General features: G+C 32.9%; 2 protein-coding genes across 5 annotated transcripts; one reads left to right on the top strand and one right to left on the bottom strand.

Moving 5' to 3' along the window:
* Positions 1-1,030: 1,030 nt before the first annotated feature.
* Positions 1,031-6,551, bottom strand: LOC106661471. Of its 4 annotated transcripts, none has more exons than XM_014384888.1 (7): positions 6,348-6,551; positions 3,373-3,502; positions 3,248-3,305; positions 2,904-3,007; positions 2,708-2,843; positions 2,227-2,505; positions 1,031-1,682 (listed from the first exon to the last, which is right to left on the bottom strand). In XM_014384888.1, exons 1-7 carry the CDS (start codon positions 6,382-6,384, stop codon positions 1,119-1,121), a joined length of 1,308 nt encoding a protein of 435 aa, XP_014240374.1. In that variant the 5' UTR covers positions 6,385-6,551; the 3' UTR covers positions 1,031-1,118. The 4 variants fall into 4 exon arrangements, with proteins under 4 accessions (XP_014240374.1, XP_014240377.1, XP_024085418.1 ...); XM_014384891.2 differs by lacking the exon at positions 6,348-6,551 and adding an exon at positions 5,935-6,319; XM_024229650.1 differs by lacking the exon at positions 6,348-6,551 and adding an exon at positions 4,624-4,715.
* Positions 6,552-6,806: 255 nt separating this feature from the next.
* On the top strand, positions 6,807-16,102 carry LOC106661469 (WD repeat, SAM and U-box domain-containing protein 1-like). Its single transcript, XM_014384886.2, has 20 exons — positions 6,807-7,062; positions 7,371-7,542; positions 7,604-7,755; positions 8,760-8,845; positions 9,273-9,404; positions 9,461-9,702; positions 9,865-9,958; positions 10,033-10,121; positions 10,198-10,331; positions 11,826-11,903; positions 11,965-12,055; positions 12,112-12,257; positions 12,318-12,517; positions 13,519-13,629; positions 13,688-13,785; positions 13,852-13,942; positions 14,073-14,161; positions 14,243-14,369; positions 14,486-14,614; positions 14,687-16,102. Exons 1-20 carry the CDS (start codon positions 6,953-6,955, stop codon positions 14,836-14,838), a joined length of 2,523 nt encoding a protein of 840 aa, XP_014240372.1. The 5' UTR covers positions 6,807-6,952; the 3' UTR covers positions 14,839-16,102.
* Positions 16,103-17,132: the final 1,030 nt, after the last annotated feature.

Raw genomic sequence — 17,132 nt, 5'->3', positions numbered from 1 at the left:
AATGTATAGAATACATAAATAAATTGTATGAAATATTCTTTCAATTTAATCCATTTACACATTTTTTTTCCTTTCAATTTGTTCAAAACAAAAACAGCAAATGGTAAGAAAATTAATTTTTTCCCCTATTCCTACTAGGTCACAACACAATACAAATTTGTAAAAAGTGTGCACATGCATGTTCCTAATTTTACAAGAGCTGTTAAGGTTGTTAGATGTAATATTTTTTAATAGGAAAAAATAAGATTTTTATAATTATTCTTTAAAAGTAGCATATTTGAGTGATGTATGCTTGCTATTCATCCTTATTTGCTATTGACATATTTCTAACATAAACGCTCAATTAAGTTAAAAAAATGTTGCGTATTTTTACTTTTGTAAGTACTAAATTTTTTTTTTTATTGCTTTGATAACGTTCTTTAAAATGACATGTTAATTTAATAAGGGTTGAAAATGTTCTGAAACTTTCAGAATGGGGACTGCAGTAGTGGAGTGATTATCGCTTGTAGACCCTGCAATCTTGGGTTTGATCCCACCATACCCCGCCAATTTTTTCATGCTCCCCAAAAAGTAAAAAATGAATCAAGCATTTGGCTAAAATGAAAAACATAAGGGTATTTTAAAAAGATATACTAGATTATTGCCAGGTTTGTCTCAGTTGCATCTATTGTCTGCACTGATATATCCAAAAGACAAACCAACATATTTCAAGTATGCCATGTTTTTGGTCCAAAATTGTTTAATTTTAAATTATATAAAAACTTCTTGGTGTTTGTTTAATGAACTTTATTTCATTAAGTCTTAAAGTTGTGGGTGCAAGTCATTAAACTCATGTTGAACCAGTACAGTAAATTATTAAGTGTTACAGAGGTTGGCACAAAGTCAAAACATGTTTAAGAAACATTAAAAACACAGAGTTTAGACGGACCCAGCATTGGTTCTACATCTAAGTTTTAATATGACATTTTATATTCATACATTAAGACAGTAGCAATTACTTAGAGTTATGGGCAAAAAATAAAAGACAAACTTGATGTCATTATATATTGAACTCATGTATAATAATATTACACAAGTATACTTATTATATTTGCCAAATAAGAGCATAATGGCTTATTTTATTCCAATTCTGTGTGGATTGAGGAAAGTTCACTTGTTGTATCAGGTTGAAAATCATCATTATCATCATTGTTAGATAACTGATCATCAACATTTTCTGAATTTTTACCATCGGAATTTGTTTTCTTTTCACTTTGTGCTTCGCTTAATACTTGGTGTTGTTCAAGATTTTCAGCATCGTTTTTGTCAATTGTAGCTTCCACGTTTTTCTCTTTAGAATTTGTTGATTGTTTAGTTGAAATGTTCGAACTCTCCGATGGTATGTCCACTTCTTTTATGGCTGATACACTGGAGTCTTTGGCCTCTTCGTTACTGGAACTGTCGATAGATTCCACTATTTCCTCTGTTTGTAATGGCAATTCCTTTTCATTTATCTCGATTTTTTTAATTTCATCTGGCGATTGTCTTTTGAGGACAGTGTAAGTTTTTATTTCAGCCTCGTCTGCAAAGAAGTCCTTTTCTGAGACGTTCAAAAGTTCTTCCTTGATCGACTCTTCATATGAACTTTCTGATGACACATCTACATTCTTAAAGCTCACATGGTTTTTCAATATCTTCTCATCCTTACAAAACAAAAAAATAAATATTAATACTTCTATAAATTGGTTTAGGTATATTTCAATATTTTATACATAAAAGTGAATACAAAACAAACAATAAAAAAGAAATAAAACAACTTGCCATGTAGAAAATAGATAAAACCTTGGTTTCTACTGAATATAAGCTACTCGTTTGATCAAGTTAAATTCATATTGTTTTAGAAGTGCTACTAAAAAGGGTTTATTTTCATTGGAATAATTTTGCAGCTCTTCAGAGAAGCAAACCCCAAACAATAAAAATTAACAAAAGCTAGTATATCTGCAAGCTTTCTCTGCTGTCATTGTTTTTCATAAGAAAAATTAAATTATATAATCAAAAACAATCACAATGTTAGACAGTTGGATGCATGGCAAATAACAAGATTTAGTGATGCCTTAATTACTTTTTATCATGGCAGTTTTTAAATAATTTCCTAAAATGGAATATGAATTCAGAAACATTACAGTACACAGTAATGTTAAAAAAATTCAAATATTTTAATAAACTTAGGTAAAGCTAAACTGTCACCTTTTCGGTACCATAATTTTTTACAAGTCTTCCTGGTTCGTTGAAATCCTTAACTAGAACATTTTCAGGTGAGGAGATGCCAAGTGAGCCAAGTATGTTATGCTTCATTTTTGAATCAACCAGTAATGTATTCAACGCATCAACAGCCTCGTTATCAGCATGGGTTTGTTCACAGTCTTTTGCCTTACGGTTTTCATTCTGTTCACTTTCTACGTTTTTTATTTTAATTGGCATTCCAAGCTCACTTCTTAATTGGTTAAGTTCTTTCTCTCTCAGTGCCTGAAATAAAATCATGATTTTCTTTGATAAATTCAAAACTGCATATTTTTTGAAAAATTCTGTCATACAGGATGGAGAGATTAAACCATTTTACATTTCTTTCATACTATACTCAATTAAAAATATACAGGATGGGCCGAGATTCGAACCCAGGTTACCATGCCCAAACCACTTGGCCACTAATGGAATTTGTTATCTCTACCTTACTGAGATTGTATTTGTTCTTCTTGTCATGCTTGATGAAAATTCTTTCCAAAGTGAAATCCGTGTAAGCCCCCCTCTTAAGCGCTTCATCCGTTATGTCCCTCAAAAACCGTACAGATTTCTTGTCAATTGGCCTGAAATGGAAAAAAGCTAGAATATTCCAATTCAAATAAACTTAAATTTAATTTTTAAACCTGTAACCATTGAAATTTTGAGTTTGAATAGCTTTGTTGACTGTGAACCTTACTGGTATGGTGATGTTCCCAATTTTCATGCTCTGATTTATTTTCGGACTGTCCTTTAAAAATGAAATACTTTTTCTTTATAAAATTATATACAAAAGAAGGTGCTTGCTTCATATCTAACTTACAATCCATACGTTCTTAAAAATATTACATTTTGTTTTCTTTTGAGTACTCTTTTAATAAATTATTAATTTCTATAGTGTTATTTCTATAACTATAAAACTTTATGACAATTAGTAACGATGCAATAACCATTGATCATTATCAATCTTTTCAAAGTAAACTTCACATACCTTGGTACAATTCTGTTTTGGAGGGTTAGGCCTAACAGCATTTTGCTGTGCAGAGTATCTAAAATTAGGCATTTTGCTAAAATTTTCTGACAAATAGTTGGGGATGCAATATTAGGTAAATATACATATTTTTACGCTGCTGGACAGTCTTCCTGAGGTTGGTGTCTACCTTGGGCTTAGCGCAGTAAAGACGGCGGTAGTGGTTTGCCATGTTCTCCCAGACAATGTTTTTCCCAGTGTAGTCGAGAGGGTAAGCTGAAAACATAAAAACCCAAGTTTGATATTACTAATGTATGATTTTTTAAATGTTTAATTTATTCCAGACATACATATATACTAGGCATTTACACACATATATACTCATACATATTTATATTAATACAGTTGGTAATTTCTGATTATTTTGGTCTTAATGCGTGCTGCTATTTACATCAAGTTTAAAACAATATCAAATGTTTTATAAATGTTTTCAATACTTTCTCCAATATTACTTTTTTTAGGTCAGCGGAATCCTAGTTGGCACCCTTTCTTGTTCCAGTAATCTTCAATCAAAGATGAAATGAAATTTGGTCATTACTCGTTACCAATCATTTTCGTCTATCTATCCTTGCTGGTTTGGTCTGTCAGATACGTTTCGACATTTTGCCATCTTCAGTGCTGGATCATGAATTAGACATTACATTTGTTATTCCTAGCTCTGTGCTCAATGACATAAGGAAGAATGTAAAATTATTAACTGAACAAACCCCCTTGATGACAGGCCATAATTGTAATGTTTTGGTCTTTCCATTTAAGTTTTGTTACTAAATCGGTAAAGACCAAATTTCACATTTTATCACCCCACAAATCACATGGAGAAATATCACAGATCTGGTAAATGTTAGGGGTGTGTCAATGATTCCCATTTGAACAAACAATGACTAATGTGTCCGTGTTCACTTAGAACTTACTTTTATAGTGATCTGCCAGTTCTCCAACTCCTTTCTATTAGCTAAATTTAAAAAGAGATTTCTGGTAGTTCTCATAATACTCTATGAAATGCAACTTCTCGTTTCTGAGCGATCAAGTGTTTCCTTTGACTCAATTAACGATTTCATCACTCCTTATTTTGCCTCTATGTCATTTATATTCATCGTCTCATTTCCTCTTGATGTCTTTGGGGAAATGGACCTGTAATTTGGGTCATTTTCAAGCATTTTGGTATATCAGATGCATTTCGGCATCTTGTCAAGACTACCACTGAAAATGGCTAGAAGTTCAAAATATATCTGACAGAACTAAAAGACTGAGGATACAGGACCAACAAAAATTACCATGTTGATTCTTTCAATTGTTGGATTATGAATATGTGGATTATCAATATCTAGTTTACTTACTTAAGCTGGAATTACAGGCCTATGTGGCCCTTAGCCTCTCTCACAAGACAGGATTGGTCTCTTGCCACCTCTTTCCAGTTAACAACTCTCATCGTCCTTAAATTTTTTCAACATCATCCTTCCATCTGATTCTCGGTTTCCCTTCCTTCTAGTTCCTTCCGCCTGTTCTTATATACTTATTCATGGTTTTTTCTATGTCATACTTATTTAAGGTTCATGTTTCAGCACCATAGCCTATCCTGTGCAAATTAATGCTTTATATAGATGCATCTTTGTTTAACGAGACAATAACTGTGAGGTTGAACAGCTTATATTTGATCATTTAATGGTAATATTTTTGTTTTAATTTCTTATGTTATGTTTTGTGATGTTAAAACTGATCAAAGATATTTAAATTATCTACAACTTCAAATTTGCAATTTTCCAGGGTGACAGTCTATGAAGTTGTTCGACGAGATAAGGAAGCCATTTTTAAATATTTGTTGCCTTTTCCTTCATGTATGTTCAATCCCACTATTTTTCCTTTATTTTCAAAAGTTTCAAAAACAATTTTTAGTGCTTGAACTTTTAGGCTTTAGATTACTATATCATCTGCGCATTTGACAAGTTTTATTAATGATGCTCTCTTCTTTTACAGTACTCTGGAATAAGTAATTAAATAGTGTAGCCAAGAAATCACCTTGTTTGACTTCATCATTAGTATGGAAGGTGGCTCCTTTCTTATATTCCAGCCAAGACCTCAGCTTTGATTAATATTCATTTTTATAAGTTTTCACATAATACGAAGCGCTTTCCTCGGTGTCTCTTTGCACACGTCTTTTGGTGTGAGAATTGCCTTACCAAAATGGCTGTACCGTAACTGGACTGATGCTTCACATTCACAAAGGACATATACCAATGTCTCTGGCTCCTGACAAAGTCGGCATGTCTCTGCTTTGCCCATCTTTTTTAGATGGTAGTTAAGAGAGCACTGGTAGAGATGTAGATGTAATTTTCAGGGTATTCAGACCCTCAGACCAAGATGGAACAATTTCTGCCATAAAATATCATGACTAATCGAATCAAAAGCTCAATAGGAATCCACAAGGCGAGCATAAACTGCACTTTTTTGCTAACTCCAGCTTGTTCTTCCAGTAGTAATTTAGCTGAATCTTCTCAAACTAATAAGCGACTGAGCATAATATTTGTAAAGATTTTAAGAATATAATTAGCTAAAGCAATTCCCTATAGTTGCAACAATATAACATTGAATGTATTATTATAGCAATGTAAAATAGACAAATATAAAACAAAAATGGCAGAATAACATACATTCATAACAGCCAACTTAAGAAGTCTTGTGGATCTTGTAAAAAGTTTTCAGCTTGGTAGATGATAAAAATAGTCATGCAAAACACAAACCAAAGAAATTATGTTACTTATTCATGATTTTGTTTATCATTTATTGAGTAAAATTAATCACCAAAGTATTTTTTAAAGGATTTTAATAAGTTCCATACTTTCTTGTTGAAGTCTTTGCCTCCTCAATTTCAATTCTAATGGAAATTTTGTCAATGAAATGATTTTATAAGTTTTGGGGGGTGAAATGATGACAGTCGGTGCAGAAAGGGGGAAAAATGGGAAAATTGGTAAACATAAGGATTTCACTCAATCCAAAGGTCATTTTGTCAGGAGGGAAATGTAAATTCTATTGCTTGGTTTTGTAATGTAAAACTGCAACTTACTGTCTCTCATCGAGTATCTCTTCGCTGTCAGAGACATAGTCAAAAAATTAGGAATCTTCAAAAGATTAAAACTGACGAAACGCAAACGACGAATTGCAAAAATAAAATAATAATTCAATTAACTATTGATTGCCAGGTCGAAATCGACCTTGTAATCAAACCGAAACGCTTGTGAAGTTTGAGACAATTTTTTTTGTTTTGGTTCGGTTGCCATGGTGCGAAAGATCTCGCCTTGGGGGAGTCTTCAGAAAAGACCTTGAATTTACAGATATTTTTTTCTGTATTAAAAATTAAATTTAATTAAGTGAAAGACTGAAAAGGAGGAATTTATTTCGAGTTTATTTGACGGGTTGGGTTTTTTGCAGTTCTTCCAACCCCCCCGTTTCTGACGAATAATCGAAAACTTTCACCAAGTTCGTAATGTTATCCTAAGTCGCGCAATTCCGCTCGGAAGAGAGGCTTCGTTGACAACGATATCGACGATGTGTGTTTTTGGTTACGCCCTGGAAACGATAAGGGCTATAGGGTGCATTGTGCAGTAGCGTGCCGAGTCCAGTGACGACGGGCTGGATCACGCTCTAGATTTTTGACAGCCTGCAGAAACGATGGGCATGTGTGTGGATTCAGCAGTAGCACTGCAGAGAATAGCTAGACATACGAGCGACGTGACGTCTTGCGATTTCAGCGATAGGTTCCATCTCGCCTCAGGATCTGGGTACGCTGGATCCTCAAATCGTCACGCCATTTCACAAAAAATAAATCTTTATAAACGCAAACAGTCGAGTTAAATAAGCATGTTTTACTGAGAATCCTTCGTTTATTTCACATCTGTAAGAACAAATTTTCCATTGCATTTCGTTATGCAACTAATCATCACGATTAATGAAAATTTCATTGTCGGACCTATTTTTATAATCGTCCTTTTTTTAGTATATACAATTTATTTATACATAAATTATTGATTGTCGTTCCATAATATAAAAAGAGAATTAAAATCAATTTAATATAACATCGTTTCTATAGGGACAAGTCGGTCGCCTTGTTCGAGTGGAAGGCAAGCACAGGATATGTTGAAGTGCTATTTTCACCGTTCACCGGGCATAAATATGCAGTTACGAGTGTAAGATTCTCGCCGAGATACCCGCTTCTTGCATCCGCTTCTGTTGATGGCCACATTAATCTGTGGAATATCAAAGTGGGTTTTTATCCGAACTACATTTCAATATTGTACGTTTATTGTGGATCTTGGTTTCTAGACAGGAGACTGCATCCAGACCCTGGTCCAGGCTAACGGAAGCGGGGTCAGGTGTTTGTCTTTTTCCCAGGACAGCAGCCTGTTGGCTTCTGGAGGAGAAGGAGGCATACTGTGCGTCTGGTCGATCACGCTTCAAAAGATTACACTGATTAAGTATGATCATTTTCTTAAGTAATACACTTAAGTTAAATTATTGAGTATTTGGTAGAGACACTGCTAATAACAATTCCAAAACATTTGTTGTTATATTATTCCTTTTTATGCGAGGTGATGAACCTGTAGATTGGTTTTTCTAATTTTTGGTGTATCACATGAGTTTCGGTCTTACGCCATCACTATTCGCCCACCACTGACAATCAAAATCTTGAGCATAGGCAGACCAAAACACCCAAAAATGACCGAACTACAGATTCTCATCTTGTTAATAAATAAAATTCCAAGCTGCAAGGGTTCAACCACCTACAATACAAATAATAAAACAACAGATTTATTGTGAGATTTTCTTTTGCATTCTCGAGGGGATGAACGTCTATATTTGTTGTTTCTGAATGTTTTGGTCTGCCAAATGCATTTTGGCATTACTGCATCATCACTCACCCACCACTAACAACCAAAATCTTAAGGAAAAGTTGACCGAAATGATCAGAATTTTCCAAACTACTGGTTTATTGTGAGATTTTCTCTTGATGTCTTCAGTGTGATGATATATAATTTAGTTGCTTTCTATCATTTTTTATGATATGCTATTGAACAAAAAGGACAAACTGACATATAGAATTTGGAGACGGAAATGAAAATTCCTGTCATTTTTGGTATATTAAACGTATTTCAATGGTGAGGAAATAGGCAGGGTGGGTCAAAAAACACCACTTAAGATGAGGAGACACTGTGTGGTTGACCAAAATGATTGGAACCAACTAAGCTACAGATTTAACATTATTTTGCAAAGAGAGAAAGATTCATCGCTTCTCAACATCTTTAAATCATTGTCAATATTCTTTTAAAATACTGTAGTGCTTAGTTAAAAAATTGATTTCTTAGATCTATTTTGTAATATTATTAGAAACTGTTATAAGCTTGTTAATATAATATTATTGATATTGTCTAGCTTCTTCATAGGATTTTGTGATTTTTATTAATATTGAAGAAATTTTCAGAGCAATACATGGACATAATGAAGAAAGTGTACAAGGCATATCATTTTCACCAGATCAGCATATTATAGTTTCTGGTGATGTCACAGGTTGGTGGAATCAAATATTTAAATTATTGACCTAAATTTTTGCCTTGGTAAAAAAGTATGTGCTGTGTATTGAAATTTGTTATTTTGTGAGTAGTGGAATTTTTTAGATATACTTAAAAATAAATTAAGCATATGGCCTGTGGTCACTTTTTTAATGTTATATCAATAAATAAATATCAATATTAATATTGTTAAATCAATTTGAAAATGTTGTATGTAGCTTGTATGTTCATAACATGCCAGGAAAAAATAATCATCAATGATAACATATTTTGTTAGTGATATTATTTATAGAAATCGCATGTTCAAAATCAGGGATAAGTAAGTTCAAAGGTTGATAATTGGTCTTGCCACTGATTTTAAATATACAAATATAATATAGGATTTTTCACAATTAAGCATTCTTAATGCTTTAACTTTTTAAAAGGTACATTCAAAATTTGGTCTTTGGCCGCTTTGAGGGAAGAAGCCGAACCATCGGCTTTAGTCACATTCCGGGATGCACACGACCTTGGTATTAACTATCTCGAGTTTTCCCCGGAATTCACATTGCATACTGGTATTTAAATAATCATTAGTTTTACTTCATAGTTTCATTATATTTATGAAATTTAGCCAGTCATGGCCTGTTGGAAAACATATACCTCTTGGCCACTTGTGGAAACGACCATACGATCGCACTCTGGCAAGTGCACATCATCACAGATGACAAGCAAAATACGTTCTGTCGTGCAACCGTATCAGGCCCTACGACACGTTTTATTGGACACAATTCGGCAGTCACTCAGGTGCGGATTAGTCCCCGAGGGGACCTCATCGCATCTGCATCCATAGACAAAACAATTAGAATTTGGCAGGTAAAGCTTAGTTATCAGCTTAAAACATTAAAAAAAAAGAATGAATAAAACTTGTCTATAAAATATCAAAAAGTCAATAAAACTCTCATTTACTATCACTTTTGCTATAATAGCTAAACAGTTGGTATATAACATTTTTCATAATTATATTGTTTTAAACAGATATCAAGTGGACGTTGTTTAAAGACTTTGGAAAAACATTCTAGATACGTGACTTCGTGTGCTTTTTCATCAGATCAATCACTTCTGGTATCAGGTGGTTACCAATTCGGTCGATTAAAACAAAAACTACTTGTCTGCCACTTTTTCATAGCCTTCTTTTTTTTCAAGGCTCCAATGACAAAGCAATAATAGTTTGGGACTTAAAAGGAAATCTCAACCTCCACTCAGACATTGTTGGCCATGGATCAAGACATTCTGTAAATCATCTTTTTTAACTGACGCCATTAATCTTTTTGTACAGATTTTTCTTTTCTGATAGAACGATTTTTTCAGCCACAATTCTTTTCAAGTGTGTTGTCAAACCCAAGTAAGGAAAAGGATGTTATACTTCTACATGAATTAGAAAACCATCTCTCTTCTGTTAATTCTATTAGTTTCAGTAAAGTTTTACTTGTCTCAGGTGGCAGGTTTGTTTATTCTTTCTAAATTAAAGTTTGCTAATATTCTAAAACTTCGAATATTTGATTATGTGGTTTGCTTTCACTAACTATTCTAACTATATTCAAAATAGTTTTTCTAGTATTTTCTCTTCATCTCAAATAAAAATTTCTAGTATATTCTATTATCTCATTTATTTAGGTTTTGTGCTTTTATATTTTCAAAATCAAAATTGTGGTTTTAAATTAATTACATTTCCTGCAAAAAGATTAGGGAGATTAGATTAGTAGGAATCTTAGTTTAAATAAGCCTTTCACACCGAAAGAAGACATGTTCTTCTGTGGATTTTTATCCCTTTGTTTTCTGTCCTTTCCACTCTATACAAATGCCTCCGGAATCTGTAGTGTTCAATTAGCAGCAGCAACTATAATTCTAGTTCTAACACGTACTAGATTTAGTAGTTCTGATATCAGTTTCCGTGATGATCTTTTGATGAACTTATTCACATGCTTTAGTCCTGGGCCTCATTCCCATTGACGGATCCATATTTTTGGCAGTTTGGTGTGCCAAAAAAGGGTTCAGGGATAATAGGCATCCTATTGTACTTTCCCTGACAAATTGCTCCTCTGCCTTGTGTACTCTGGTACCCAGACAGTTATTTTTGTAAAATAATGCAGTATACTATTGATGCAGTAATTGCTCTCAATATTGCCTAGTTGTCCGAGTAGATGGTATTCTTCTTTTAACAATACCTAGCCTTTTAATCTCCTTGGCAAAGTTCTCAATAGACAGTCTTCGCTTTAAGGACAGTGAGATATTGCATAATGATTGTTTGAATTCTAATCCTTGGTATATTACTATGAAAAGATAATTCACTTGTTTCCGGTAACATTTTCTATTCATTCAATTCAAGAGGATCAAGTGAACGAGTGGGCGTTAGGGCGTTCGACTTGTATTGCCTCACTAGCGGTCCTGGGTTCGAGTCTCCACATAGCCCATTGATTTTTAATTGATAAATAGCATGAAAAATGTTTTGTAAAATGGTTTGACCCCCCATCTGCAACTCCCAGCTGATAGAAATACATTAAGCCCTCCTATATGACAGGCTTTACTTTACTTACTTTTTTATTCATTCAATTCATATACTATTTTATTTTATTTTATTTTTAATACCAATATAGTTTACAATTGTTGCAATTTATTCCCTCTATTAGATTGTTTTGGAATTTTTGTGGCATTTTGTACCTTCTCTTCTAAAAAACGGCCTAAATTAATGAGATAATATAAATAATCCATAATTTAATAAACACAGGAGGAAAATAAAAATTATAATAATTTAACAAAATAGAGGTCAATATCTTTTGAATATGAACAGGGAAAAAAATGCTTATAAAAATAAAAATTTCAACAAAATATAGTCACCAGACACTGAAAAGTAGTGTTTTACAAAAATCTTTTTGGCATGTTATCTTATTTTCATTTATTATGTGCCATTATTTTTATAATGTTAGATTTGATTTTAGTGATCATAAGATTAACATTTGGAGATGGACCGGTGCGAATAATATCACCTTGCTACATAGCATAGAAAATGCCCACAGGTTGTCTTTTGTTTTTATTATATTTAATATCGCCACTTAATATATTTTATTACATTCACAGGTACACAATTAATCAAGTTGATATTTGTGACAAGACGGGGATATTAGCTTCTTGTTCTCTAGATGGGACAGTCGTTATCTGGGATCCAGAAGTATGTATCCCAGCCGTTCCCTTTCTCATCCTTTTTTAAATCAATTTTACCTTTAGCTAGGGAAAATTAAAAAATCCGGATTCCATGTGAGCGGTTCGGGTGTTCGCAGTGTAAAAATTTCTCCCGATTCCCACCTAATAGCAGCAGGTGGAGACGATGACCTGCTTCACATCTACAATTTGGACACATATGAAACAATTGCGTAAAGATTATTAAACTGAAACAATAAAATAAAATAAAATAACCAAAAAAACCCTTTTAGAAAAATGTCAATGGATAACGAAAGCTTGACTGGGATTAGTTTCACACCCGATTCCAAATACATCATGGCAGGAACAGGTGAAGGGCACTGCAAGCTCTTTTCGCTCATGCCAACCGTCACACCTATTTATATGTTGGAAAATGCGCATGATTTGGGAGTCTCTGGAATGGATTTCGCAGAAACAGTTCATGCTCAATTGAGTAAGTATGCTAGTTTTAAATAATATATAATACATAATTCAATGTCGACACAGTTGACCAATTTCTTTTGTACATGGATTTTGTAAAGTTTAAAAAGACAAGTGTGTGTACTTTGAAGGCAAGTCTTGATTGATTTTGTAGTATGCATTGTCAGTCTTAATGTTAGAGAGAGGCCTGACTGGGGGAGAAAAGTGTTTGTAGATGATGAAGACGGGAATGTAGGGTGTGGGAGGTCTCCATTTGCTACCAGGTGTCTTCTACACATTGGATACAACCTCAACCAAAGATGATGTGAGTGTCAAGGGCTCCTAAGAGGCAAAAAACCACGAGGACGAGATAACTTGTCAAACTGAATGAGATACCTGACTCTAGTCCCCAAAAGTTCAAAGACCTCATGAATATCCCTTCTATTAAAACATTATTTTTATTTTCTATTATTTGCTAGCACAAACAGCAGATATGGTATTGAAAACTGGGGCAAATATGACCTGATCTTTCTAGTGCTCAAAATTTGTCATTTTGAAATTTGCAAATCCAGTGTCGTCCTGTCATTTATTGTTGAGAATTGTATGTCAAAGCATGAGTGTCTATCTTTCAGTAACTTGAGCATTCAGTTGGCTGATCTTTTTTGACTGTCAAGTGATAGCATTTAAACATTTTAAAATGGTGGCTGTCAGTGGCTGCAACGGTTTAGGCATATGACTAAGGTTAAGGTCCCGGGTTCAAGTTCAGGGTGTACATACAAATGTAAATTTTTTTAAACAATTTTTTTGGTGGTTGGTATCAACTGTCTGACAACCAAAACGAGCATGAATAAGCTGATCAGGATGATAAAACCAGAAAATTTAAAAAGTTTAATTTTGTGTTTGATTTAAAAAGTGTAATAATTTGCATAAAATTCTAATTCCTAAATATATTGAATGCACTCAATGATGTAATAACTTAAAAATATTGCTTATAATAATTTGACACTTATTTGAGTTTTATCAACTTTTTTGTAGTAAATGATGGCAGGTATGAATTAGTAACTGCTGGCCAAGATGGTATAGTTAAAGTGTGGAACATAAACATCAACTGCTCGCCAGCAGTTTCTATAGTGTGGAATTTGACCGGTACGTGCATAGTTTTTATTTTAATTTACTCTCTCCTTGAAAAACTTCATTTTTCCAGGACACGGCGGAAGTGTCACGTGCGTTAAGTATTCACCTTGCCTGGCGGAGTTAATAGCTTCAACTTCGATCGACAAGACGTGCAGATTATGGGATCCAGTAATACCACATATATCTAGCAGTTAGTTTACACTACAATTTTCTCATGCTTCGTTAATTTTGCAGTACTCTGGGAACTGCCTTCATGTCATCGAGAGCCAACAGCGTGTATTGACGTCCTGCGCATTTTCACCGGATGCCACAATGCTTGCTACAGGTATTTCTGTTCTGAATTAATCATATTTTATTAACACTTTAAGGTAAAAATTCTATATAGGTCTTCTTTTAAATTATAAATTTTTTTTAGTAAATTAAGGAAGTAAGATAAAAATAAGGTTTTTTTATAGGCTCATTGGATAAGAATATTATGATTTGGAGATTACCGGGCATCATAAAGTTTAGATCATTCATGGCTAATGATAATTGTATTAATAATGTAAGTTATTATTTTATTTATATTAATCTCTCAAATTATTTTGTCCCAAGGCGAAATATAAGGCTTTTAATTTCATTACAGATCGAGACATGGAGTGTTGATGTTGTCAATAAGTGGCTACAATCTCAAAATTTTCCTCCAGGCAATCTAACTGGTAAAATGCTTTTAGAGACATCTATTGAAGATATTTTATCTCAATTGAACATTGGTACTTATTACTTATTCTTCATTTACACTTATAAACAATTGAACTTTCAAGAATTAGATTGTAGAAATGAGATTATTTACATCTATTAATTGTTGGATTTTTCAATTTTTTTTCAGATGATATGAGAAAGGAGCTTCTAGCCACAAGATTAGCCGAGTTAAGAAATAAAAACAAAAGCGGACCTCCTCATGAGTTTTTGTGCCCGATAACACACCAAATCATGCAGGACCCTGTAGTCGCATCAGGTAACTATTTCTAAAGCATTTAAGTGCCAATACATCAGTTTTTCCTAGATAATAGCTTGCGTATTTTTTCAGATGGCTTCACGTATGAAAGGTCAGCGATACAGTCGTGGTTTGCATCAGGGCATTGTACAAGCCCGATGACGAACTCTTACATGGTGTCGCAAGAGTTGAATTCTAACCGGTTGCTCAAAGAAAACATTGTGGCCTACCTTTCATTCTTCTAAACTTTTTTTTTATAATCACAATCACAAAAATTTTTTCTTTAAGTCTCAATTCTTAAAAGGTGGTTTAACCACGTGTTGTTACATATAGAAATAACTCAGGGTTTATAACGTGCCTTATGAAATGACTGTTAACAAGTTGTCATAAATGTTGATTTAAATTGTTTTGGCAATCATATTCAAATTTTTATCGCTATCGTTATAATAATACAAAACTTTTCTAAATTTATTATTCTTGCATTATTATACAGAAATTTATGCTAATATTAACCTTAAAGCAATTATAAATTAAAATAATATGAATTCAAAGTTTAGCTTTGCAATGCGGTGCTTATGATAATAAAAGCTTCTGCCAATGGGGGGTGCACTTTAATAATGTTTTTCCTCTTGGAAAACTCCCCAATGGTTAAAATAAATAGAATATCTAAAAATATATTTCAACAAGTTCCTTAAACGAACCTGATTACTTATAAAACTGAATGATAGTAACAATAATTAAAATTAATAATAAACAATAATAGATTTTTATAGTTAATAAATTATATTTAATAAGTTTTAACAGCTCTTAGAGATGTCAATTAAATTATTTAAAATACAGTCCAGAGCAAATCTCTTTTAACACGATAGAAAGTTTATTCTCAAATAGTCCAGCGTAATATTTATTAAATTGTAAAATAAACTTTACGTAAAAAATTATGTATTTACGAACCGACTGGATTGTTTTAACATGCACAATTAGTTATATGGAATGATCTAATTAAAAAAAGAGACCTATGGTTTCTAACCATATGCCACTAACTTATTTGAATTCTTAGATGTAGACAATAATTCGGCTTAAAATCATTATTCAAGTTATTTATTTAAGTATTTATTAGATGAGATTAGTCTATTAAAAACAAAACGAGTCAGCATCGTCAATCAATCAGAACGCTTTTTTCTTTCTGAATCGGGTTATGCAATTAATCTTAAAACATTTTAATTGTCTTTCACACGGATCCTTGCAATCATTCATAATTCAATCACTTTTTTTTTCAATTATTTAAATATTCTTATTAATAAATCATTATTCTTATCATAAAAGGATAAAATTAAGGCTATAATTTTTAATTTTTTTGGGGCTTGATTAAATGATAAAGGAAACATTAGTTAATCATTGTAGTACTTAGGATAAGTGTAGAGGCTATAAATTTATTTTTATAAATCCACTTATTTTTTATATGTTGTAAGGCTTGTTAACAGAAATTAAAGTTACCAAAGTTATACTTTATTTTAATTAACTGACTTATACCCCAAGTTTATTAGTGTCTATCAGTTTGAAAATGTCAAAATACTTGTCTAGCGTTTTGCCATATTTAGTGGCCGGTCATGATAGAAGCAGAGCGTGACAAATGGCTAAACCAATGACTGAAGATGGCAAAAGGCCAAAACGCTTCTGACAGATTAAAATAGTCTTGTCAATATACAGAACAAAAAAATCAGAAACATGATTCAGGCTATCCAGCAGCCCCCATGAGAAATTCTCATACTTTATAATTAATCATTACTTTTAATTAAGGTTTTTAGTTGAGATGAAAAAAAGTTAATGGCACGAGAGGGATTTGAACCCAAGACCGACTAGATACGCCACTGCTCTACCACTTGAGCTATCGTGACCTCGATCCACTCGGACGTCAACTCCCCATCTCAACCCCACCTTATGAGTTTTCCTTCCTTTTGCCATTTTTAAAATGTCGTGTAATCGGTTTGGATTCTCGACGACAATTGAAATGGCGACGGAGAGCTTTAGTGAAGTGTACTTCAGTTAATTCATTAAATTCACTAATTTCGTGGTCCGCTTGACCAATTAAACATTACAATTAATTAAGGTTTTTAGTTGAGATAGATCGAGGTCACGATAGCTCAGGTGGTAGAGCAGCGGCGTATCTAGCCGAAGGTCGTGGGTTCGAATCCCTCTCGTGCCATTAACTTTTTTTCATCTCAACTAAAAACCTTAATTAATTGTAATGTTTAATTGGTCAAGCGGACCACGAAATTAGTGAATTTATAATTAATGTCATGCAACTAAAATAAAGTGAAATTTCATTACTTTTAAGGGGGAAAAACATTAATTTTTATTAAGCAGGGAGACTTAATAATACATGTTGGGTGAAGCCATAACAGTAACTTTTTCACAATATAATATATACCTTTAATATATATACCTTTAACTCTTGACGTGAAGTCTTGGGGACGCAGTGGATATTTTTTTCAAAAATTTCCAACTACTAATGGGCAAAAAAATTTTTTTTTATTACCTT

The sequence above is a fragment of the Cimex lectularius genome, unplaced genomic scaffold (assembly GCF_000648675.2).
Source record: "Cimex lectularius strain Harlan isolate CLEC.00 unplaced genomic scaffold, Clec_2.1 scaffold20, whole genome shotgun sequence".
Lineage (NCBI taxonomy): Eukaryota > Metazoa > Arthropoda > Insecta > Hemiptera > Cimicidae > Cimex > Cimex lectularius.
Note: the sequence above shows the minus strand (reverse complement) of the source record. Positions and strands in the feature narration are given on the sequence as shown.